Here is a 25,725-nt window from a genome sequence, read left to right as displayed (position 1 = left end):
CCGAACACAGATCCGTGCACATTCTGCCAACAACTGGAGCCCTGTCTAGGTCTCTGCAACATGAACTCTCCGTTTCTATTGGTAGGAGATATGAACGCAAAGCACACCTCATGGCTTCCCACTGATATCACTGATAGAACTGGCGACCTGCTGAGCTACCTACTGGAAACTCCAGGATTAAACCAGCACGTGTCTTTTCCGACCTGTATTTCCAGAGGCAATTTGAAGTCCTGCCTCGACGTAGTCATCTCCAACGTACTAGAAGAAGACCTATCTGTCACATCGTATCCCCCTGTCGGAGCGTCAGATCATGTACTCGTCGGAGGACATGTGTCCCTCGCATGCCCACCACAAGCACCAACACCCACTTGGCGCTGGAACTGGGACCCTGATCGCGTCGTCGCACTGAAAAGAAGCCCTGAGCTCAATGCAGCTTTTGCCACTAGCTGAGGAAATTCCGCAGTTATCAATGTCACGCCTCTGGTCGCATTGGCATGACTCGCTTATCAAGACAGCACACTTGTTCTGTACTAACTTCGCACCACGACGTACACACCAGTCAAGCCCAGGTCGGCGACCATGGATATGAGACTCAACATTACCACAAAATAATGGTACGTGGCCGACTGCCAGCCCGACCACCACTCACCAGCAGACAACATTCTACCTGCAGAAACAGCTTACGCCGATGACGTAGACTTCATCTCCACATCAAAATCATTCCTTACCAGCGCTCTACCTGTCATCGCAGGCGTCTTCTCCGAATGGGGTCTTACCGTCAATACCTGTAAGACTGAATGGATCCGTATTTACCTGGAACCCACTTTGGGAGATGCCACCTCTACAACATCTAGAAATGTCAGCACGACTCGTGGTAAAGAAGCTTGGCGAAAGGCGAAGACGCTCGGCTCACTGTGCGGCTCGGGGGAGGACGTGACGCGCCGTATTGGCTTGGCTGCAAGACCATTTGGAGACACTCTGAAGTTATGGTTCAAACGCAACCTGCTTTCTACACCCATTAAAATTCGTTTATACACCACTTTCGAACTAAATATTGCGACATTCGTTCTACCAATCTTGACCTACAACCTTGCTCGCCATGGGCCTGTCCCGTGCACAAGAAAACCGCCTAGATGTGTTTCATAGGAAACAGCTGCGGTGTACCCTTGGAATTACATGTACCTACCCAGCTGTCATCTCGAATGCAGATCTATAATAATTATTATCATGTATAATTATGCTGTTACTGGCCAGTGCTCTGTATCTGAAATGGCCAAGCGGGACAGGTGGAAGCTATACACCAGCCAAGTGATACAGTCGTCCCTCTCTAATCCGGCACTTTATAATCCAGCACCCTCGATAAACCAGCACAATTTTCAGTAGCCAAAATATCCTCTTCATGCACATTGCAGCAGTAAATCAGATTTGTAAATCCAGCACCCTCCCTAATCCAGCAGATTTTCGTGGCACAAATGGTGCCGCATTATGGAGGGACCACTGTATCCCTGCAAATGTTGCTGTCACTGCTTTCTGTGCATATGCTACTAGTCACTGAGTCAGCCCTTTCGAATAAGTGCGACCGAAAACAATGGAGTAACATCTGCTCAGTCATTTTTAGTCTAGTACATATTTTCTTTTTTTTCTTTTTCATTTCGTTTTCCCACTCTCACACACATATGCTCACAGGCAATTCTGCCGTCGTGAGTCCCATTCGGGACGGATACGAGAATAAGAATAATAACAATTCTGAGTATTCATTAGTTGACTTCTTTTGTAAAACGATTTTTCATTGCCTAATTAGTTTGAGTTACCTCTGAAATTTATCACGTTCAACTGTCCTCGTAATCGTCATACTCGTCCAACCAAGAGTACATGAAACTTTAATGTACTCTTGGTCCAACCGATGTCACCCTGCGAATAATCAGCTCATCTCTCCCGTACCTCCACCTCTCCTTCCATCATGATCGAACATCAGCTATACCTCAATTGTTTTTAATTATTAGAGCAATATTCATAGCCTGCACGTCTTGGCTGTTAAAATCCAGAGGTCATGACTTTGTATCATCAAGATTCTTGGTATAATGCATAATCATGTAACCAGAGTTTTGCGGACTACCCATCACTATCTCGTCCGCCCCGGGATACCTGATAAAGGCTTATTCACTCGCATCTTCTGCTACATGTACTGTATCAGTCTGAGACAGAACTTTGAAGAAGACGAGTTCGAGCATACAATAATGTATTGCCAGGATTTCTGCCCTGCTTTTCATTGAAAACACTATCTGCAGTCCTAACCGTTTACCATGCAGACTGTTTACCGCCTCCCCGGTGTTGTATTCTAACGTTAACGTTATTCATTGACTGAGCGTTCTTTGCTTTGTACTACACCCTGCTATCATGTTAGGCTATTTCCTACACTAGTTTACTGTTTCCATTCGCTTCCATGTAATTGGGCGACACCGCCCGTTTGGTTCTGCGAATTCAAAAATTAATAAAAATGTACCCACCTACCTAGACCACCAGAGCTGATCAGGTGCATTGGACACAATAGACCAAGGTGTAGCCTACATACTAGAACTGTGGTACACTGAATCATGTGTGGTTATGCTCCTACTTCCGAAAAGATGCCAAATTATGCTCCAAATTGTTCAACCACCAAATTATGCCAATGCCGGATAATACGCTGGTGCCTACCAGGCAGGCGCTAACAGAAGAGCTCCGACAGCTTCTCCCACTCACGGGAACACGCTGGTCATTCGTTCCGCATCGGTGCCGCCACAACTGCAGCCATGGCGGGTATCGGTACCCCTCAGTAACCCCTGACAGTCAATGGACCGATGGAGGAGCTACAGACTGTTATGTGTCTTGCGCTACATCATGACGACCGGCGACAGTGACACAGACATGGCGCAGCTGACCCAAAAGCTGTCAGAGGTACAGGCGCAACACAGAACGCAATGAGGTACTGTATGTACATTGTCATTGTATGTAAGAACCCGCCACGGCACGGCACGGGGGCACAAAACTCACACCGATGCATGTACCCACATGGCTGATTGTTTGGAACAGCACAGCTGCTAGTGCTGACAAACTGCGCTAATACTACACAAAACAGTGGCATTCACGTGATCACGTGCATTGCATGTCACAACTAAGCATGGAGGCTGGGCAACGGTGAACCATGGCCCATGGGCCAGCTACGTCTACATAACTCATAACCTCTCATCTGGCAATCTACCACGGCCTTCACACTCATACATGTACGCCCACACTCCTGCCTCATAACGGGCATTGCACTTCGTGCGTGGGCCGTCCACACTCCGTCCATTTCGGGCATTTGGTTGGTTGGTTGGTTTTTTTTTAATTCGTACAATAAACGGGAACTAGGCGAATAAAGGCGAATGGATCAGCCGCATTTAGAAAAGAGAGGACAGGAATGGGCGCCCATGGTATGGTATTGATTTATTTGAATTCGGTATCTCAACAGTACATTGTACAACTTGGGAAGATCCGAATGACATAGATACATAAACATAAAAGTGGAGTAGCTGCTACAGCGGATCATTTTATCGCAGATTGTGGGACTAAACTAATACCAGTATGCAAGTACACAAGAAATAAAAGCTGAATAAATACGACTGCATGACATTGGAGAAAAGCACCAATTAGAGCAAAACAAAGCGAAACATCACTCATCGAAAACATTTTCAAAAAGGAGCTGTTTTAACCGGGTACATTGTGGCCCGTCATTAAGAAGGCAGGCAAGATGGGCGTTAATTAAATGCAGAAGACGTATTGCAAGACTTCATTTCGAAGGGCAGAGCATTCCAAAGTAAAGCAATCCTACTAGACAATGAGCGATACCCGCATGCAGTCTTATATCGGCATAACGAAAGATTATTAAAAAATTTGCAGAAGAGCCGCGAGTGGTGTAAGCAGGTGTACTGTGCCTACAAAATAGAGAATCTAAACTGGCAACCGGGTGAGCTACTTTACACTGAAAGATAAATTCCATGGGCTTAGGCCTCGACCAAATATGCTAAAAAAAGAGCATATTATGCTCGTCGCATATCAGAAAAAGGCCATAATATGCCAAAGGCTTAGCAAGATATGCAAAAAGATATGCCAAAATATGCCAAAATATGCTCGACATAAGCAGAAAGTGTAGATCATTTCAGTAAAATTACAACCTTGGAATATTAATTATTGGCTTCGCGGCTATCATGCTTATGTTATGGTGCAAATCAAAACACATGCAGAATAGTATGGCTGGTGTGTGTCCCCAGCAACCGTAGCGATAGTGTTCATCCATGGGGAAATGTAGCAAACGCCTCAACCATTCCAAATTCATCCATAAAAGGCATTTCTGAACGCATTTCGTCCATAACATGAATGTTTTGTCCTCATTTTCTTCAGAAAATTTGAATTATATGCTGGCTTAATTCCAATATTCCCTTTGTCGCTCAATATGCCATATATGATCTGTCTCACAAAACATGCGGAAATATGCGCAAGCATATTTGGTCCAGGCCTACATGGGCTGCACTTTGTGCGTGGACATACATACATGTACTCTCCACACTCCGCCCATTTCATGGGCTGCACCTCGTGGGTGGGCTGTCCTACACAGGCTACAGCTGTACATGATCATCACATGCCAGATTCGGTTGCCCAGCACCCCATGAATCATCCAGATGATGTGTGCTCTCCACTGCACTAGCACATAGTCATAAGGCTTTCAAAGAGCCCGCAGATCCCACGCATTTCTGCATGGCAAGCAACACTAAATACACACCGCCGTTACATGTAAATTGTAATAAACATGCTAACATGCGTAGTCTACGCCGGAACTCACCTGAACTCGCCAGCCAACCAGCCATACTGTCGTGGACATTGAAAACCAGTCGATTGACCGTCACCGGGGCCGGCGCCCCAGCGCGTACAGAACAGTGCGTCATGTTGCAAATACCGTCGTCGATCCAATGCGACCAGCGCGCTGCATTATACAATACAATGTCATGCATAATTATGTGTACTGCTTACACACGGCTGCATGGCCAGCACCCTGGGGCCACTAGACGTGTGACCGGATTTCCATGTCCACGACAGTACATGTACATGTACAAGTACAACACCGACAACATGCACACTGAGTCTGTGCTGCTGCTGCTGCTGCTGTTCAGTGCTGGCCGACCGGATACGACATGCACTGGTGCCGTGTCTCCGAGTCCACATTCCAGACCGGAACGGCCAGCTTAAATAGCTGCTGCGAACCAAATCCGCTTCAGACAACCAGCTGCACTGCTGAGCAGCTCGACTTCGAACCTGTCTGGCTCAAGCTCCTCCGGCTTCGGACACACGTCCTAGTAACCATTCGCCATGGGTTTGTTGAATTTCTTCAGGGAACTGAGAGGAAGAAAGCAAGAGGTGGACGCTGGAAATCCTCAAAGTAGCGAACCGCGGAGTCTTCAGGATGTTCTCGACAGCCTGCACCGGTCTTCTCAGAGCGCAACATCCACGAATGTAGACAACCAGGTCGGTGTGAAGATGGAGGAAACGCTAAACTTCGAGCCCGGTAGCCTTGTCCGCCTGTTCGACAAGCGCAGGCCCCTGGCCAAAGCGGACGGTGAGACGCACCAGAAATGGGAGAATCAACTGGCCAATGTGGTCGTGAAGCCCCTGCAGCTCTGCCAACCGTCCGGTCTCGACGAGATCGGCGACATATTGACAGATGCTGTCCGCAACGGAGTGACCGTGAAAGCAGCTGGATCTGGCCACTCCTATTCAGACGTGGCCACAACCAACGATTACTTCATCGACACGGTTGCCCTGCGACGCGTAGCCGATGAGGATGATCCCATTCTTGGACAGCTCAGGCAGCAAGACCTGAAGTCTGAGTGGTGCGCTGAGACTATGAAAGCGAAATGGCGAGATGTAAAGGATCTGCCTGATATCTACTTTGATAGTTCGTTGGAAGATATCCTTCACGTCCGAGATGTGTTCGAGCATAACACTATGCTCTTCGAGATGGAAGCTGGCATTAAGATTAGAGATCTTAACCGTGCGCTCGACAAGGCTGGTCTGGCCCTGTCCAATATGGGTGGTTACGACGGGCAGAGCATCATCGGTGCCATCTCGACGTCGACACACGGCACCGGCATAGACCTGCCCCCGTTCCCGGACATGCTGCGCTCCCTGGTGCTCGCCACCACGGGCAAGTGGGACGGTCACGTGATATCGGGAGTGGCGTCCGGTCCGGTCAACTACTACCGCATCGAGCCGAGCAACGGCATTACGGACGCAGAGCACTACAAGGCCAACCAAAGCCAGTATACGTGCAATGGAGTGGATATCCAGCTGATTCAGGACGACGACTGTTTCCGCGCAGTGATGGTCAACATGGGAACGATGGGCGTCGTTTACTCGGTTGTCATCGAGGTCATGCAGCTGTACTACCTGACTGAGACACGTACAGTCAGCACCCTGGACAAGTCGCTCGCTCTCATCCAGCCGAACAGCGACGATGCGGACGGCGTGCCGGAGGTGATGCGACGCTACAGGCACTTCGAGATCCTGATCAGTCCATACCCAATGAGAGGCTGCTCCGTGATTGACATGGATCCAAACAAGCCACCGGAGACCTATTACTCGCACTTCGAAACCCTCCACTTTCAGATGAACATCACGCCAAATTTGCCCAAAGACCACAATGATCATCATGAAAAACCACGCAACTTCTTGTCTACGCTTCTTGGCAAGCTGAGTATATCCTTTGAGGCGCTGTCAACCTTGGCCAACATCTTTCCTAAGGTTTCGCCATTGCTGGTCAAAACCGGATTTGCTGCGCTAGAAGATCGCAATTATGTGGCGAAGTCCTACACGATCTTCAACTTGGGCGTGAACGGCGACGCTGGATTCGCCAATGAGATCGGATTCCCAGTGGAATCATCGGAGCAACAGTTTACAGCGCAGCACGTTACCAAGGCAATCGACAGCATCCACCGTGTCGCGCAGACGGCGCGTCTCCAGGGGGAGCAGTACCAGACGTCGCCGTTCACAGTGCGCTTCGTCAAGAAGTCTCCGGCGTTCCTGTCCATGATGAACGGAACTAACACCGGTATGATCGAGCTGGACATGATCACGGGCACCTACGCCGGCATCGAGATACTCAACCGGCAGCAGCGGGCGCTGTATCACCTAGGCGGGCGACCTCACTGGGGCCTGGAGTTTAGTCAGCTGACCGGGAGTCACGACCTGGTGCACGGCATGTACCCGCAGTACCCGAAATGGAAGAGCGTTTACGACCAGCTGAACAGCCTGGGGACGTTCAACAACCGAACAACCATCCGCCTGGGCTTCTCGCGGCTGGATTTCAAGCGCAACGCGTAGACGCGTCTCACCTGTCCGTCGGTTTCGCGAGATATTCCATGCAAGTATTCTAGATTGTTCACTGGGGAGGCGGCTAGGCTATGCTCGCGAGGCATGTTTCTGGGAAGCGGAGTAGGTTTTACTTATATCGATAATTGGGCCTGATGATTGCGAGAGCATGAAACTTGAAGTAGCGGCAAACAAGCCTTGATTGTCCTTGTTGTTCAGTTCTGTATCTATAATTGCCATAATTATGCGTATTTACACTAAGTCACCGTGGAAACTCTGCACCAACACACCTGTAGTTCAACAGCCATACGGATCATCTGATATTGATAACTGTATGCAAACAACTGTTTATACGTTTGGACCGTCAATTTACCTGTAGATTTGGGCCTTTTCGAACTGGACCGGTTTTTGTCAAGAGTAATTTTTATCAATGTATAGGCATATCCAGAATTTCGGGCGTTCCTTGCGCTAGCCCTTGCATGTACATGTATTAAACCGACACTAGGCTACAGTCGTGTACAGATCGTCAATAGAGCGAAGGTTTAATGTGCAAGATAGTTACCACACGAACGCCCTCTTAAGAGTTGTATATATCACTGTTGAGGCATCCGATGGTAAATAAAATAAATACTACTTCGTACGACTACTAACAAGGAATCACGCATACTGTACTTTATATTCTAGAACACAGACAGTATTAACTTAATCAGATCAGCCATCAAATCTGCCTCCAAAGCCGGCCGCGACCGTCCAACCGCTCGGGGGTCCATTTTATGGAACACCCTGCCATCCGACGTGCGTGGTATTACCCAGTACCACCAGTTCTAACAAGCCTGCCTCTAGGCATGGGCGGGTAATGCTAGCATTATGGCTGGCATTATAGTCCCTTTTTTCCAGGTGGCATAATGCTGGCATTATAACACCATTTCGCATGCAAAATTGGCATTACTAAAGTAACGCCAGTTACTCACACAGCAGCCCTCTGCTTTCTTCAACTTTATTAGCCTAACTCCGGCCACGTATTGTGAGAAATGTCACGTAAGTGTGTGTGAAAACACTGTATGATTGTGAGAAATGGCACGTAAGTGTGAAAAATAGATAGATCGAAGACACCTAAATTTGTCTTATAAGGACCAAAATTAATAGTGAGGGTAAGGCCTCACTTCAATTTGTCAAGAAAGCATCAGGCTGCTGTGTGGTAACCTACATTACAAGCACAATTGCCGGTCGACGACGGTGTCATGCATGAAGCTGGCTAGGTCCAGTTCCGAAAATCGTGCATCTGAGCCCGTCCGGCTTCGTGCAGAGACTTGACGTTGCAAATCAACCTTCTCAGTGGATTGTTTCAGACAACATGCTCACTGCTGTTTTTAAAGTTTTTCTTATTCTACGCTTTGGCCTTGATCCAAAACGGCCTTTTCCAACTTTCAAACTGGCATTATGGAGTAGTGTGAGCATTATAAGTGGCATTATATCCTCATATTATGAGCATTGCCTTTAGCATTATCGCAGCAAATAACTAGCATTACCCGCCCATGCCTACCTGCCTCCCGTTCTGTCTTGCTAGCAGTAGCACCCACTACTGAACACAACAGGAACCTTTGAACGTTTGCGGTACTCCACAGTACCAGTCATGTGCTGTTTACCGCCTCCCCGGTGTTGTATTCTAACGCTAACGTTATTCATTGACTGAGCGTTCTTTGCTTTGTGCTACACCCTGCTATCATGTTAGGCTATTTCCTACAATATTTTACTGTTTCCATTCGCTTCCATGTAATTGGGCGACACCGCCCGTTTGGTTCTGCGAATTCAAATAAAAATCTACCTACCTACCATTCTGCACAGCATGATCTCAGTTGATCTGCTATTGTGCTAATGATCTCTCTCCCATGTCGCAATGCCCTGCCGGAATGATCGAACCATTTCCGGACTATCATGTTCTTGACAACTGTACAATAGTACTTAAGTACATAGTATAACATTCAATGATGTCACTAATTAATTATCAGCAATTCTCATGCTATTTCAGCACGACTAGCGTTCCAGTGAAGTGCTGCTTCGCTTCGATGATAGATTAGCGTACACGAAGTACAATAATGTAATTACAGTCAACTTCGCTAATAACGACTACGGATATAACGACAATTCGCGAATAACGACATAATTTTCATGCCCAGAGCAAAGTCCCATCCAACTGTGACACATACAATGAGACTTCGGGTATAACGACACTTCGCGAATAAGGACACTTTTCTGATGCCCCGCCGAGTGTCGTTATAAGCGAAGTTGACTGTATGTGCACAAACAACGGAGGCGAAAGGCTGTGTAGCTGGGCATTTGTGCATTGAGCACTCTGCATCGAGCTGCCTCGACTGGCTTTGTGTGTGGGGGGGGGGGGGGGGGGGGGTGTACAAACGGAACTCAGAGGAATGCAAGCACAAGCGACAATGGGTGGCAAAACCCACGCCGCCGCCGCACTGCACAAGTCGAAACCAACACTACCAGTAGTCCACTGAAACGCACTACATGTATCACAAGCCAGTTCACAAAAGAGCCAGCCCGTACCAAACGCACTGACCTTCAGGGTGTGGAGCGGTACGGGTGAAGCACACGGCTTTCTACCTTGGCAATGTAGACCTTGGATGCGATGCTGCCACAATTGAACTGTTGGTGCAAAAAGAAAGATGTCGAAGTTTTTCACTGCTCAATCTCAGAACCACGGTACTTTGGTACAGCTTATGCCCACCTGGTTGTGGGAGAGAACTATGTGTAGACAAAGTCCATGGGCCTGGTTTCTGGCCTGACAAAATTAGTATCCGGAAATGGAGGTTCCACACTGACCAGGCTGAATCTGAACAATGAGTAAACCAACACCTCAACTAGGCTACCCTAACGCAACACCCTTCTATCCTTCAACGCCCCTAGCCTCCTTTCCCGTAGCCTGTATCAATGCACGTTCCCTTAGAAACAAATCTGCTGAGCCATCCGACCTTTTCACGACCAGCTGCCCCCTTATTGTTTGCATAACTGAAACCTGGCTATGCCCACAAATGTCCCTCTCCTTCCCAGGCTATGAATGTTTTCGAAGGGAATATTCTGCTTTGTGGTGACTTTAATGTTGATCTGGCCAGTCAATCTCCCACATCCCAGCATGCCTCCTTGCATGACATCACAACCAGCTTAGGCCTGCATCAACTTGTAAAATCTCCAACACGCATAACGCTGCAAGGGAGCTGCACTCTATTAGATCATGTCTATAGTACAGCTCAAGTCATATCCCCACCTGATGTGTGTCCAGTTCCGTTCAGCGACCACTGTGCTATTGCAACCAAGATTTGTGTTAAACCAGTGCCGACAGCATTGCCTTCTCAGCGACTTTATCGAAACTTCAAGAGAATGGACTTGGCATCACTTCGTATGGATATTTCTTCTCTCGGCCAACCTCTGTGAACTTCGTGGGTCCTGCGACGACATGTGGCAACAGTGGCTGACTAAGGTTGTGCCCATTCTTGATGCTCATGCTCCATTGCGCCACGCGTCTTCCCGACCAAGACAGCATTCACCATGGGTCAATGAACATTTGTTCCTGTTGATACGACGACGGAACCACGCTCATCGGAAATGGCTGCAATCTAAGTGCCAGACTGATTACGATGCGTTTAAAGAAGCCAGGCGTATCGTGACTCGTATGAACCGTGAATTGAAGACGAATTTTTCCAGTCCAAGTTCACCAGTGTTCAAGGTAATCCCAGGAAAACGTGGAAGGTTTTGAACGAGTTATCCGGAAGACAACGTGTTCAATCCGTTCCACAATGCTCTGCAAGCAACATTGGGTGTGTATTTGCTGATGTTGTCAGTGATCAACAACGAGCACCTGAACTGTGTCTTTCACAGGGCCCAGTGGGACCTAAGGGTTTTACATCCTTCAGTTCGGTGTCAATAGGTTGTGTGCGTAAACTGTTGGGTTCCTTGGACACCAGCAAAGCGACAGGCAGTGATGGAATACCCGCATTTCTTCTGGAGTCCTGCGCTGATTTGCTAGCTCCCTCCTTAACATTGATATTTAATGCATCTCTTGCTGTTGGTTCTGTGCCGGACGGCATGAAGTTGGCACATGTCACGCCGGTATTCAAGGCTGGAAATCCTCAAGATCCGGGAAATTATCGCCCTGTGTCTCTCCTGCCAATTGTGTCGAAGCTGTTAGAACGAATTGTCCATAGACAACTATCCTCATTTCTGGAACAAGGAGAATTTGTACCCTCCCTGTCAGTTTGGCTTTAGACGTCAACATTCAACGGAAGACGCTCTCGTTTTCGTCACGGACACGTTTGTTCGCGCTCGCGATGCCGGACAAATTACTGGTGCTGTGCTCGTGGATATGTCCAAAGCATTTGACAAGGTCAGGCACCAAGTGCTCATTAATGATTTGTTTGAGCTTGGCATATCTGGTTCAGCATTAGTTTGGTTTGCCGACTATTTGTCCAATCGTCGCCAAATAGTGCACATTGCTGAGAACTATAGCCCTCCTTTCCCCTGCATGTGTGGCGTTCCCCAGGGCTCTGTTCTTGGTCCGCTGCTTTTTGTACTCTATGTTCGTTCGATCCAGTCCATTGTCTCCGAGTTTTGTGTGAAAGTTATTCAATTTGCTGACGATATTCTATTGTATGTTTGCGGTACGCAGAAGAATGCGCTTAGTAACTCCCTGTCTGCAGCTGTCTCAGCCATTAGTACCTGGCTGTCAAATCGCAATTTAATTCTAAATGCCCGGAAGACACAAGTGCTCTTCCTGTCTACGCCACATATTACTGACCACCAATTTGCAGTCTACTGTCATGGAGTGCAGCTCAAGCAAGTGACATGTGCAAAGTACCTTCACGAGTCCATAACCCCCTCTTGGTACCTTGGAATACATTTGGACCAGGATCTTTCTTGGAGGACTCTAGTTGATTCTATGGTCACCAAACTTGCCAGTAAAATTGGTATTCTGTTCCGAAATCGACACAATATTCCGCTGACTTGCCGAGAAACCTTTGTAAAGTGCCTAGTGTTGCCAGAATTTCTATATGCATCAAATTGTTTTTCTGCTGGCCTTTCCTTAACCCAGTTAGGTAGGCTTGAACGAATGCTAAAGCGAGCTTTGCGTTCAGTGTACGATACTGGTTTTTGTAGCCCATCAAGCCCTTTATTTGCGAGACTTGGTCTAGATCGTTTGGCATCCATGTATTGCAAGAAATTACTGTATCTGACGTGGCGCTGTTTGGAAGGCCGCTGTAGTGTCACATTAAGTGGACTCCACTGTGCACTCTGCTACGATTTTGTAGAGCACGATCTGATTGGACTGCGTCCAGTAGCAAGAAACTCTGACTGAGTGGAGACATACAGATTGTTGTTTCAACTGGACCCTACGCCTAGTGACTTATGCCCATGAGTGGTATCCTGCACTTTTAAAAAAAGCACGGGATCGCGCTTCTCCATCAGCTTCACAATGAATTATTCTCTCCACATGGCAAAGCAGGAGTGACTTGGTCACATGATGTGTGCAGTGTTAATTAAAATTGGTACACCATAGCACTGTACATACAGGTCATTGCCATTGGCTGGTACAGTATTACTAGCAGGGAGTAGTAATTTTACTACTCCCTGATTACTAGTGACTTCAGTAAGCGATGGCAACACGGCCGACAGCTGAAGCGGGTAAAACAAAAATATCAAGGAAGCGCAATGATAACATCTGAGTAAAGTGTCATATAGGACAAAGATGAACGATATAGGGCTATGAACTTGAAACGGGCACAACGCGGTGGCGGACGAAGCAACATCCTCGCCAGCAGGGACGACCCGGTGACCGATATAAGTGAGAAGGCGGTACAGCAGTATACCAGGGAGTCGTAAAATACCGACTCCCTGCAGCACGGCCACTGGTTGGCATGCCTGGCAGCTCGGCTCAATATCTAGTATGTGCGCAAAATTAATCGTAAAACAAAACAATATACTATATTAAAGGAAAACATGCAGCAGTACACACGACTGAGTACGCTACAGCAGGGTAGCATAAAGGATAAGCATCTACAATGAACACACATACACATACAGGTCGGCTATAAACACCTGAAGACAGCACAGTGTACTACGGGACGATGGGGGGGGGGGGGGGAAGTATATCCACATAAGATTGTAGGAAAGTGAAAAACGAAGTACTGCATACGTACATAACGCTAGGGTTGCATTACTGCCATTAGCATGGCATCTTACAGGATAATTTCATTGCTGAGGCTGCCGGATAGCTCCTTGAAAGGCAACACGATGCAGTTCCTAACCGACACCTCGCCGGGCACATGCACACCCTGGCCCAGGATGGTGATGCTTGGGTTGAGGCGGCCGTCGCTGCCGAAGATCGACTGGACCTGGACGCGCGCGAACGGGTCGTTCGGGTTAGGGTCGTTCGGCGTGCCCTCGACGCGCGCCCACGCACCAATGCTGCCGTTCCAGCCGACGATGCTGTGCAGGATGCAGCTGTGCTGGCCCACCTCAGCGCGGTCCAGCACGATGGACTCGCGAATGCGAGCGCCGGCGCGCACCACCACGCCGGGCCCGATGTAGACGTTGGGGCCGATGGTGGCGGTGCGATCGACGCTGGCCGTCGGGTGGATGCGCACGTTGCCCACGATACACGGCTGCTCCGTGCCGCTGTCGCCGCTGCGCGTCAGCCGCTCCGGACTGTCCGCGGCGTACTTCTCGAAGAACAACCGACTGGCGTAGATTGCCGAGCCGGCGTTCTTGACCTGCGTCCAGAAGCGCTCCGTCTTGTAGACGAACAGCTTGCCCGAACCGGCCAGCGGCACCAGCACGTCCTGCTCCAGGCGTATCACGTCGCGCGTGCCCTGCGTCTCGATGCCCAGGTCCTCGTCGTCCCCGCTGCGCTCGTAGTTGCGCGAGAACACCTGGCCGATGTGCTGGAACACGTCGCTGGACACCACGTACGTGCCGCAGTTGATGATGTCGCTGACAAACGACTCCGGCTTCTCCACGTAGTGCATGACCTCGCCGGTCTGCTCGTTCTCCACGATGCAGCCGTAGTTCACCGCCTGCTTCCTATTGGCGCGCGTTCCCAGCACCGTGCACCCGTTGCCCGCCGAGTGGGACTTGTGGAATGCCAGCAGCTCCTGCAGTGGCAGGTCGCAGCACACGTCGGCGTTCAGTACGAATACAGCGTCGGGCGATCCGCTCATGATCTGATCTCGGAAGTGATACAGTCCCCCAGCTGTGCCCAGCGGAGTGTATTCCTGCAGGTATCTGACTTTTACCGACAACTCCGACTGCATGGAGCGAACGAAGCGATTCAGGGGCTCAGAGTTCTGGTAAAAGCCGATCAGCAGGATCTCTTTGAGGCCGTCGACCTTGACGCATGCTTCCATGTGATGCTGGATCATTGGAAGGCCAGCAATTGGGAACAGTGGCTTGGGAACTTCCAATGACAGAGGACGAAAACGAGTGCCCTTTTGGGGTCCTCCGATTAGAATCACGGCCTTCAGCATCATGGCGGTAGATCTAAATAAAATAAAATATTCCTTTGCTGTAAATTGTCACTGGTCTAATCCTATAGCGATTGCGGCTTATGTATTCTCCAGACAACAATGAAAACTACAATAGTCAAACAATCAAAATCCTATCTTCTCATCTGTGACAGCTTTTCTTGTTCACTCTCGTCAAAAAAATTTGCGTTTGCAGGTGACGTCGGCTACTACGACGTCATCACGTGCGCGTGTCCTCCTGCTCCATCATCCAGCCTCCACTCTCTAGAAGTAGAAGTTTCAAATCGAACGCGTCCAGAGAGAGGGCAGAACTACACTGTACTTCTTTCACCTGTCGGTACACCACTGTGCGAGTACGAGGAGATCGTGGAGTCGATTATTATTGAGTTTACATTTCTGCATGACTTGTACATTATGTAATATTACCTGATGATCGTAGTAATACGTGAAACTCAGAGTTGTAACAATACCTGTCCTATTGTACTACTCCCTGGTTGTAACAAAGCTTCCAAACTCTGTCTTGTACGAGAGAGCTTGGAAGCTCAGGGCCCTGCGCTATGCTTTTTTGCCTTGATGACCTAGACAAAAAAAGCATAGGGATGTTTTCTTAAAAAAATCCTTTTTTTAAAACCTTGGATTCGAACCCGCACTATCGCGCGCCCTGCATGCAGCCCCCGATACACTTCGCATACATACTAATTCTTCCAAGTTGTTTCACATTGTGATCTTGCATTTGAAAGCCCTATTTGAATATGCATTTTGGCCAGCCATCTTTGATGGCACGGTACGGTAGGGAATAGGTACGGGACAGGTACGATCGAGGGTAATACGACACCGTCTAGCTGCCCGCAATATTCAAATAGGGCTTTCAAACGCAAGATTAACGTGAAGCAACTTGGAAGAATGGGTATGAATGCGAAGTGTATGGGGGAATGCATGTAGGGCGATAGTGCGGGTTCGAATCCCAGGATATGCCTGAAAAAAAAAGGAGAATTGAAAAATTTATAACATCCTATGCTTTTTTGCCGTCAGATACGGATAGCGCCAGGCGTGACACAAACAAACAAACAAACAAACAAACACACAAACAAACAAATACCAAACGAGAGAGCTTGGAAGCTCAGGGCCCTGCGCTATGCTTTGTTGCCTAGCTCATCGTGCATGTTGGTAGAACTGATGGAAATGCTTTTTCCTTTGATTAGCTACATCATTGTATTGCAAAAACGTTTTAATGAGATACTGAAGTAACGTCTTCTGCATAGCTATGGAACCGGCGCTGACTCTGCCGATCACGGGCGTTCTGGAGTCGACGGGATGTCTGTCCTGACGTTTCCTGGGACCGGCGCTGACTCTGCCGATCACGGGCGTTCTTCTTCTTCTTATTATTATTATACTGACGGCAACTAACATCCATTCTGATTGTATTTACTCGTCTCCCTACTTCGTATTTCTTTCCATACAGCAGGGAGTCGTTTACATAATAATTATGACTCCCTGCTATACATCTACATGACTGTATATACGTTATAATTATTATGCTATCGGCCTACATGCGATTCCCGGGCTGGTCGACAGGCGGCCCAGCCAGCCTGCTAGTGGGATCTCGGCCTCGCACACAAATCCACACAAAATGTTACTGCACTGAATGCATTCCCCCGATACACTTCGCATATATACTCATTCTCTTGTTGGTACCGTACCCTTGATGGTACGGGACAGGTACGGGATAGCGCCAGGCATTTCGATGGCACAAACAAACAAAAATATCGGGGCCAGCTGTCTTTGCTAGTACGGTACAGTACGGGACAGATACGGATAGCGCCAGGCGTGACACAAACAAACAAACAAACAAACAAACAAACAAATAAACAAACAAACAAACAAACACCAAATTAAAGCTGTGTGGACCCTGGCTAGCGCCAGACGTTACTGAAGTAACGTCTTCTGCATAGCTACGGGAATAAAGCTGTGTGGACCCTGGCTAGCGCCAGACGTTACTGAAGTAACGTCTTCTGCATAGCTACGGGAATAAAATTAATATTACAGTGGTCCCTCTATAATCCGGCACCATTTGTGCCACGAAAATCTGCTGGATTAGGGAGGGTGCTGGATTAACAAATCTGATTTACTGCTGCAATGTGCATGAAGAGGACATTTGGCTACTGAAAATTGTGCTGGTTTATCGAGGGTGCTGGATTATAAAGTGCCGGATTAGAGAGGGACGACTGTATTCTTATTTTTATTTTACATTTATATAGGGTACCTCACTTCAAACTCTCCAACTACGGTCTCTTCGCTGCATATGTTCACTTCACTTCCAAAAAAAACAAATAATATTAGATATAAATTGATTTTATTCATCTTAATTTTACTAGGGCAGTCCCCACAGTACAGACCTACACGTGTATGCCATGTCTTCTTACAGGGTGCCCTAGCCACGTACATGTACATAATCCTTGTATCTCGTGCATTGTGCCCGAGAAGCCAAGGGCCGTAGCTACAATGTACTGTTAGGCATCGGCGGATAATGCTCGAAAAGGTCAGCATCAGTGCACTACAAAAACGCAACCATTTACTCCCACTGGCCGCTCGGTATCAGCTCAGACTTTTTGTTCTTATTTTTCGTTCACTAAATGATCTAGCAAGCCCCCTACTCTCTAGTTGTTTTTCGTTGCGCAGTGCATCGTCACACACAACTCCCGCACACGCTCTCAAGTTTCTAAAGCCCTTACTCTTCCCGCTGCTTTAAATCGGTGTGGTCTTTTTTCTCTTAGTTTTCTAGGCTCAGATCGTTGGAACTCTCTACCTGCTGACATTCGCCTTTGCACATCTGTTAAGTTCCGTTACCTTGTATTGGCACATTTAGGGTACCCTGTAAGAAGAAGGCCTTAGGCCTGTGGGGATTGCCCTATCAAAAATTTAATAATAATAATAATAAAATAAAATCCTGATGATGGTCATAAAGACCGAAACGTTGTAACGATACCAATAGATTTGTGTGAAATGCAGTGCTCTCTTGAGTGTAGGCAGGTTGCCTGCAAACGATTCAAGTATAATGAAGCTGCGTGAAGCGTCCTTCAAAATTTTGAATAAAATAAAAGGTGGCAGATTCTGCTCAAAAAGCAGTGAAATTGGCAGAACCATACAAACCTTATGGCGGGCAATTCCTCGAATTCTGCTCCATTTCGTTATCCACATACCAAACATGCATGGAACTTACCAGAAAAAAGTACCGAATTCTGCCAATTTTTCTGCGGGCATTATCCGCATATGCCTAGCTGCTGTGCAATAACATGCCCTTCTTATATTTCATGCAGAACTGTCAGTTGAGCCACGCGCGATGGAGTGCTAGCCATGCCCAAGCCCATCAGGTGCAACAAGTCCTGCACCTGATGAATTTCTCAGTCTAGCCTGTTCGTTCTTTATTATTTCATCACTTCATGGCACGTAACATGGCCAGTACATGTACTGTAGTACAAGGAAGTGAGGGGGATAAACCAACCACGGGTAGGGTCCAGCGGATAATGCCGGCATTATATTTGGCATTATACGACTATCCGAGCATTATGGAGCATAAGAAAGGAACAAAACGAGCATTATGTGAGGTTTGAGTGGCATAACGAGTTTCATAGTGGATAATATCGGGATAATCCCAGGTTTTTGGCAACAATCGGCTACAACCATGATCATGAGATGTTGTCTGATGATAAGTTTTTGCCATGAAACTCTGAGTAACAACGAAACAGCCCTATTTTACTCCTTTTGTGTACCTCTTGCGTACTACGCTCCGCCCATTCCGGGCATTCGAGCACTATGCATTGTACCGGCGCATGACTTTGTGATTGTGTAGACAGGTAACACCTTTAGCACTAACGCTACATAACTATTGCTACATAAAAACGTTATGATTGTAGCGATGTGGTCAGGTAAATGTATACAAGCCATTTGTGAAGCATGCCCAACCCAGGCCGAGGGAGTTCAAGTGACTCAAATCCGGAGAAATTATTTACGAGGTTTCTTTTACTTTTAGAATAATGGAGAGCTGTGGCCGAGACATACGCGAAGTGAATATCAAAGAGACGAAGAAGAGTTTTCTAGTTGTGCCAGAGGCTCTGGCGATAGCATCTCTAGCGATACTGAAGTAGACACTGATGCATTGCTAAATTTGGACCAGGATGAAAGAGCGGGTATAAACAGAAAGAGCTCGTTCCAAAAGAACTGCCTTTGCCGAGTCCAGCTCAGGAGGCTCGAAAAGAACTAGAATTTCTCATGGACTCAGTACCAAGTCGATTGCTCAGCAGAGCCTGTCTTACTTTCCCGATGAAGCACGTACAGTTAGTTGTGGACGGGTGTAATGCCAGGCCTACAGTCAAATGCTATCAGAAAGGAAGAGTATTGTGGCAAGCCATACGTCTACACACCATCTCAAGGAGAAGATGAGAGCACAAGCAAAGGATGTAGAGTGGCAAAATAACTTCTGAACACGTGTTTTAAGGATTTCCGCAAATAGGAGGGCTCTCCATCTGAGACCGGATCTCAGGAACTGGCCTCACGTCTGGTGTTTCAGATGAAGACATTATTGACAGAGTGGACCCAGTGACAGCTTGTCTGCAGGCGCCTAGGCGGGAATATTATTTGCCAAGATTAACTTCATCCCAACAATGAATGACTACCTGCAATAATGGTTTCATCTCTCACTACATGGATAATTAGGGGAGGGATTTGATACACCGACTATTCTGCCACAACCCTGCATCAAAGTTGGAATGGAGAGCAATCAATGGAGAAGCGACCATGTCTCATAGTGCTAAGAAGTAGTGGAGCTCGTCAGAGATAAGGTGGCAACTTCAGATGCAGATCGACGATATGCATAATTTCATGGAAGTTTGACAATATGCAGACTTTCTTTCATTTTTGTCCCAAACCAAGAGCATTATATCCCTTGCTGAAGCATTATAATCAGCATTATAAGGCAATTTTTGGAGCATTATGATTAGCATTATACGAACATTTTCAGAGCATTATCCGCTGGACCCTAACCACGGGGTTCTTCGCGCTGTCTCCGTTGCCCGACCACAATCATAACTAAAACTAAGGACATGTCGACACGACGACAGAACATAGTCACCAGGGAGTCGTATAAAGTTACTATAAACGACTCCCTGTCTATTATTATTAATTCAACATCTCCTGGCTCGTCAGAAGACTGCCAAAATATATGAGAAGTCGGGTGGTAGCCAACCACGGCGAACTGAATAATAAGGAGAGAAACAAAGAGAGTACTGCAAGGGGAGGCATGACGAAAATGGTGAGATTATTTAGGACGAAGAAGCTGAAGCTTGAACTCCTTAATGTCTGTGCATGCTTTAAGGCTAGTTGGCAGGGAAGACCAGAGAGTGTACTCAGAGATTTCAGAAACAGCGAGGTATTGGCACGGGGTAATGAGAAGGAATGACGTGTTGATCTGGTGGACACAAAGCAGTTATACTTAGCAAAGTGTTTGGGATCCAGGTCTAATAAGATCATGTGTACAAGGATGCAAAGATGTTGCTGGTGTCGCTCTAAGAGGGGAGATACTGAAGCTAAACTGTAGAGACGTTGAGAGGAGAATGTTTGATCTTTGCGAAACAGGATTTTTAGAAGCAGACGCTGGTGTATTTCCAGAGTTTGAATAAGGGCCTGACACAGACCGCACCACGCTGCGTCACAGTAATCAAATATAGGTAGAATATACGACGTAAAGAACAGTTTTCGGCAATGGTCATTCAAATGGTGGCAGTGAGGTTGCAACATGCCAAGGGAGGAGCTAGCTCGCTTGCATACTGACTGGACCTGTGGGGACCAGGACATATGGCTGTCGAATATAACACCAAGGTGTTTGTGTTCATGAACAATGTTAACGTTAGCATTGGCTCCTGGAAAGTGCAACGGCTGAGTGGGCGGCGATGGGCTGATGAACATTGCTTCGGTCTTCGCGATGTTGGGCCTCAGCTTCCAAGCTTCCATCCATGCTATGGTGGAGTTAATGCCGGTCTGCATGGAGGTAACGAGGTTGGTCTATGGTCATGTACATGGTATGCATGTGCACTAAAAATCGTGCCCGATGTGGATATGATTTTCCGAAACACACACACACACACACATGAAACACGGGTAGACTTTATCTATTACAGGTGGAATCCTGATAATTCGAACCTCGAAATGCCAGGAAAAGACTTCTAATTAGCCGGGCATTCTAATTATCCAAACATGAACCCACAACACAATAATTATGTACATGAGGCCAAACTAAAGAAGGTGTGTGGTTCGACTAACATGGACATTTTTTTTACGGGCGGGCGGGCGGATTTTTTTTTTAAATATATTTTTTAGTACATGTAAATACACTGTATACGCGTATCGAGTAGACTCTACTACCAGCACAAGGCAGCAGTCGTACCACTCACTGCACTGCACTGCAGTACAACTACAAGTCAAGTCCAAAAGGAGCCGCCTGCGTCCGCAGACTCACGCCGCACAGCACGTAGACGTGGACGTGTTCAGTCCACGTACGTCAGTCACACGGCAGCCCGCCGAAAAAAAGTTACGGTCGGGCTGAAATTGTACGGTCGGTCGGGTGAGTCGAACCACACACCTTCTTTAGTTTGGCCTGATGATGTATATCAAAATGCTCTCATGGTCACGCAGAGTTGCGCTATGGACCTTAGACACAGAGTTCACGGATACTGAACTGACCGGCACAGCCTGCTCATACAAACTGAACTTACCAGAACAGTGTACAGTGAACTTCGAATTACACTTTGCAAACTTCGAATTATCAGCACAAATCCCACACATTTTCTATGTAAGTAGAATCCGTGTAACTTCGAATTAACCGGACATGTCTGGTTCGAGGTTCGAATTGTCAGAAAAATTTATGTGGGAATCGTATTGACAGAAATCGGTCCTGGAAAAACTTCTATAAATTAAGCGGGATGTTCGAATTAAGCCATATTCGAATTATCAGGATTCCACCTGTACTACGGATTGTCGGTGCAGTTTTAGTCCTCTTCAGTACATGCCCATGATGACGGCGAGCCTGGCTTCGTTGGTGGTAGAGCTGCAATACCGTGTTGCTGCCTAAACTAAAGCCAGTAAAGGGTAGAAAAGCTCCATCTCCGATGTCAAAGACTGACGTGCTGAGAGGCGGAGAGACAGGTGACAGTTTTGACTTCAACACTGGACAACAGTTCCCAGGCAGAAGGCGTCGACGCCAACCCTTCAGTCCACCATCGGGTTTATAGTCATGTACTCACTACTGGCTCTAAATGTAATAGTACTAATACTAATACACATGCTCGTGTTCGCTCGTGGCAGCAACGCCAATGCTGACACTGTGACAGGGGAGTAGACCCTCTCTGGCTGTCCCATTGCCAATGCCACGCTGCACCCAGGCCAGGACCCACGGTCACAGAAACTGGGCAGAATGGGCGCATTGATTCGGAGGATCTAGGAAGGTGTTCCCTTTTTCAAAGTTCACCCTGCTCTCAATGATACCAGAAATTTGCGTCGTGTCGGCAAAACTCTTCAGTCCCACTGGATAAGAAATCGTAACTATTGGGTGATCACAGCATTAGCAGAGACGCCACACGTCGAAGTCGTGCTGATCCGTGATTCGGAGCTTTGTGGCCATGAGTTGGAACATTTAGCGGCCGAAGCAATAGCCGCCAGTTTACAAGTGAATGAAAGTGTCCCGAATTCGTGCAAATGTTCTACAAAACAACAAACAAGACACCAGCCTAGCTGCAAGGACAGTAGTAGCCTCTACCGTGTCGTGACCAGGTGACCACCCCACATCACCAGTACGTTTGTGGAGATCATTGCGGACCTGGCCGTCATTGTGACAGGGGGTTGCACCGAGACAACGGCGTAGCTGCGCCATGGCTCTTGGTACGGGTGCGATCATCGGCTTGACGGTCGGCGTGGTGCTGGCTCTCGGCGTCGTTCTACTGGTGGGCTTTCTGGTGTGTCGGATGGTCTACCGGCACGAGCATGGCATGGAGAAGGCTCGGGCGCGGCGACGTAGCAGCGCGGACAGCCGCGGACAGCCACGGTTACGTTCCGACACAAGTGGCGCGTCCATAGCATCGGGCAACACGGACTTTTTCGTCAACAAACAGGTGCGAGTTCCGCTCTCTCTCAGTTGAACAGTCACTGCATACACCTGTACAATCATAGTCACTGTACGTGAACCTGTGCAGTAGGTATTTCGAGACCGCGAAAACTGCATGCAGCTGCCCAAGCTAATGGCAATGTCAATCTGAGTCAAGACTCAATAATTACATTGGGGAGTTAAGGCAAAAATAAAAATCTCACCAGTTGTAGTCTTCGGGGTGCTGAGTCGAATGGTCGTGGTCCGAGGAAGCTGAGACGCTCCCTTCCTACTTTAATCCCAATCGAACTCGCGCACTTCCACCGAAACTGGGTGACTGCGCCCTACTAGATGGGGATTTGTATGCAAAATGTCACTAAAAGCGCCATTTCGTTCTTATAAATGCATGGATGACCGCGATTGGCCCATATGTTGTAGTCTTTTGGATGCTGAGTCGACTGGTTTTGGTCCGAAAAGGCTGCGATGCAGCGTTCCTCCTTTATTCCCAATCGAACATGGTTGAGCAAGCGGTCGCGTCCTCCTGCGTACACCAGTCACCTGGTCACCGGGCCTGCAGGGTACAACTTACTAGCCTGTTTGACCTTTTTTGGGTGCAGTCCTTGAACTCGTTGAACTCGAGTTGAACCTTGGTGTGAAAGTTGTCGCCTGCTGGCGTGGTGACCAGGTGATTTGGGCACCCAGGAGCACGTGACCGCTTGTTCAACCATGTTCGATTGGGAATAAAGGAGGAACGCTGCATCGCAGCCTTTTCGGACCAAAACCAGTCGACTCAGCGTCCAAAAGACTACAACATATGGGCCAATGGCGGTCATCCGTGCTTTTATAAGAACAAAATGGCGCTTTTAGTGACATTTTGCATACAAATCCCCATCTAATGTTAGTAGGGCGCAGTCACCCAGTTTCGGTGGAAGTGCGCGAGTTCGATTGGGATTCAAGTAGGAAGGGAGCGTCTCAGCTTTCTCGGACCAAGACCACTCGACTCAGCACCCCGAAGACTACAACTGGTGAAATTTTAATTTTTGCCTTAACTTCCCCTTTAAAGAACTTTGGAATGAGTTGAACGAATAAAGAGTGGCTTCACATCTCTGTCATGTGACTACAATTTTGTGTAGAAAGTGATCATGGCATGTGGACAGTGGAACCGACATGGCTGACATCATATCTGTCCAGTATGGTCATGTGATAGAGTGATAGAGTAGTGATAGAGAAACCACTCTATAGAGGTTACTAGTATGCCAATGAAAGCATCCCACACAAAAATCCTACAGTAGAACCTCCCTTATCCAGGAGCTTCGGGACCGAAGCCTTCGGGTGCTCCTATCTCGGAACCTTCCGTAGAAGAAGAAGAATTCAAGGTTAGCGTGAGACTCGGCTGGAGACCGAATGTTCCGCATCCGCTGGGATGCCACCACCCTCAAAGATCAAGGCACAGATGCAACTCCTAAAGCGGTGGGAGGTGAGTAGATCAAACCCCCCACCAAAGTGGTCAAAGACCGACAACCCCATTCGCTGCATCCATGCTTCCTGTGTGCCTTCCGTAACTCACCGTGAAATACACTACAACCAAAATGAGTGGATATGATACATCATTCTCTTCGGCTGGGTTCACCGGGCCCAGATTGACACCATTCACAAGCATAAATATAAAGAGTCTAGTCCAGCTTTCAATGCGGTGAAGTAATTCAGATAGCCGCCACGGAGACAAAGCCATTTTCAAGGTTCAAAGTTGAGTGCACTCATGAATGAGTCCTGATGCATGTGCCTGCAGGGTGCCCTCCAACACTATACTATAGATGCACACCCTAGCTCATATCGATACTATAATTCCTAGTTTACTTTGTGCTGATGTACAGGAGTTCAACGACATGCTAGCCAATCTTGAAGACTCGTGGCGAGCGAGCAAAGGACCAGTCGACTACGGTGCGGAGTCAGGACGTGTGATGAACGGCACGGCCATTTACAGCAATCCTGCGTTTGACTCGGACCGCGGGAAGTCGTTCGATGCTGCCGTCGCCATCCAAAGCTGGTATCGAGGCATTCGGTATGATGCAATGATGATACGTATCCACCTTTCCTCTGTTCTATTGCATATACGGTCAGCCTTACGAGTAGTGACCCTCGATCGTGAATGCCGGGAAAAGTGTCGTCATTCACGAGTTGTTATTGGTGAGGTTGAAAGTACGCAGTCGAATAGCTACTAGGTCTGAAGATGATGTCATTTTTTACGAGTTGTTGTTATGCCCGATGTCGTTATTCATGAGGTTGACTGCGGTTATAATACTGGAAATCCTCCTATAGCCCCCCCCCTCCCCCCCCCCTCCCCCCCCTCCCCCCCTCCCCCCCCCCCCCCCCCCACACACACACCTTCCCATGACTAAGCATTGGCCCTTGGGGAAATTGTTTAAAACACCTGAATGCTAAGATGTGATCGTCATCTCAGCAGCGACCGCAGCATCTCCATCATACTTTGAAATTCACGCTTCCTGTGGCACTACACAGGCTGGACTGGTGCATGCAGCCCTTGCCGTATACCCACACCTCATGCACAAACTAGCACGCATGGAGCTCCAATGCATCCAATATTCACAAGTCTGTGGGATTGGAAGGGAAAAAGTCTGAAGAAAATGGAATACCACCACCAAGACTCGAGCCAGGGGCCTTCGC

At 47.8% G+C, this 25,725-nt stretch overlaps 3 protein-coding genes across 3 annotated transcripts in view; 2 read left to right on the top strand and 1 right to left on the bottom strand.

Moving 5' to 3' along the window:
* The first annotated feature begins 5,379 nt into the window (after positions 1–5,379).
* LOC135806178 (L-gulono-1,4-lactone dehydrogenase-like) lies at positions 5,380–7,389 on the top strand. The gene has a single exon (XM_065320368.1). The coding sequence runs from the start codon at positions 5,380–5,382 to the stop codon at positions 7,387–7,389; it is 2,010 nt and encodes a 669-aa protein (XP_065176440.1).
* Positions 7,390–12,851: 5,462 nt separating this feature from the next.
* LOC135811592 (mannose-1-phosphate guanyltransferase alpha-A-like) lies at positions 12,852–15,036 on the bottom strand. Its single transcript, XM_065324831.1, has one exon. The coding sequence runs from the start codon at positions 14,913–14,915 to the stop codon at positions 13,626–13,628; it is 1,290 nt and encodes a 429-aa protein (XP_065180903.1). The 5' UTR covers positions 14,916–15,036; the 3' UTR covers positions 12,852–13,625.
* A 7,293-nt stretch (positions 15,037–22,329) lies between these two features.
* The window catches only part of LOC135811585 (uncharacterized), a 30,172-nt gene continuing 26,776 nt past the window's right edge, over positions 22,330–25,725 (top strand). Inside the window, exons 1-2 of the mRNA XM_065324818.1 lie at positions 22,330–23,068; positions 24,915–25,102. Coding sequence (XP_065180890.1) covers positions 22,829–23,068; positions 24,915–25,102 — 428 coding nt within the window. The 5' untranslated portion in view covers positions 22,330–22,828. The remainder of the gene's footprint in view (positions 23,069–24,914; positions 25,103–25,725) is intronic.

Source organism: Sycon ciliatum, chromosome 1 (assembly GCF_964019385.1).
Source record: "Sycon ciliatum chromosome 1, ocSycCili1.1, whole genome shotgun sequence".
Lineage (NCBI taxonomy): Eukaryota > Metazoa > Porifera > Calcarea > Leucosolenida > Sycettidae > Sycon > Sycon ciliatum.
This window is presented reverse-complemented; position numbering and strand designations above follow the sequence as displayed.

Bases quoted from the DNA above. Each gene is read 5' to 3' on its own strand.
- LOC135806178 (XM_065320368.1), top strand. From the start codon at position 5,380: ATGGGTTTGTTGAATTTCTTCAGGGAACTGAGAGGAAGAAAGCAAGAG.
- LOC135811592 (XM_065324831.1), bottom strand. From the start codon at position 14,915: ATGATGCTGAAGGCCGTGATTCTAATCGGAGGACCCCAAAAGGGCACT.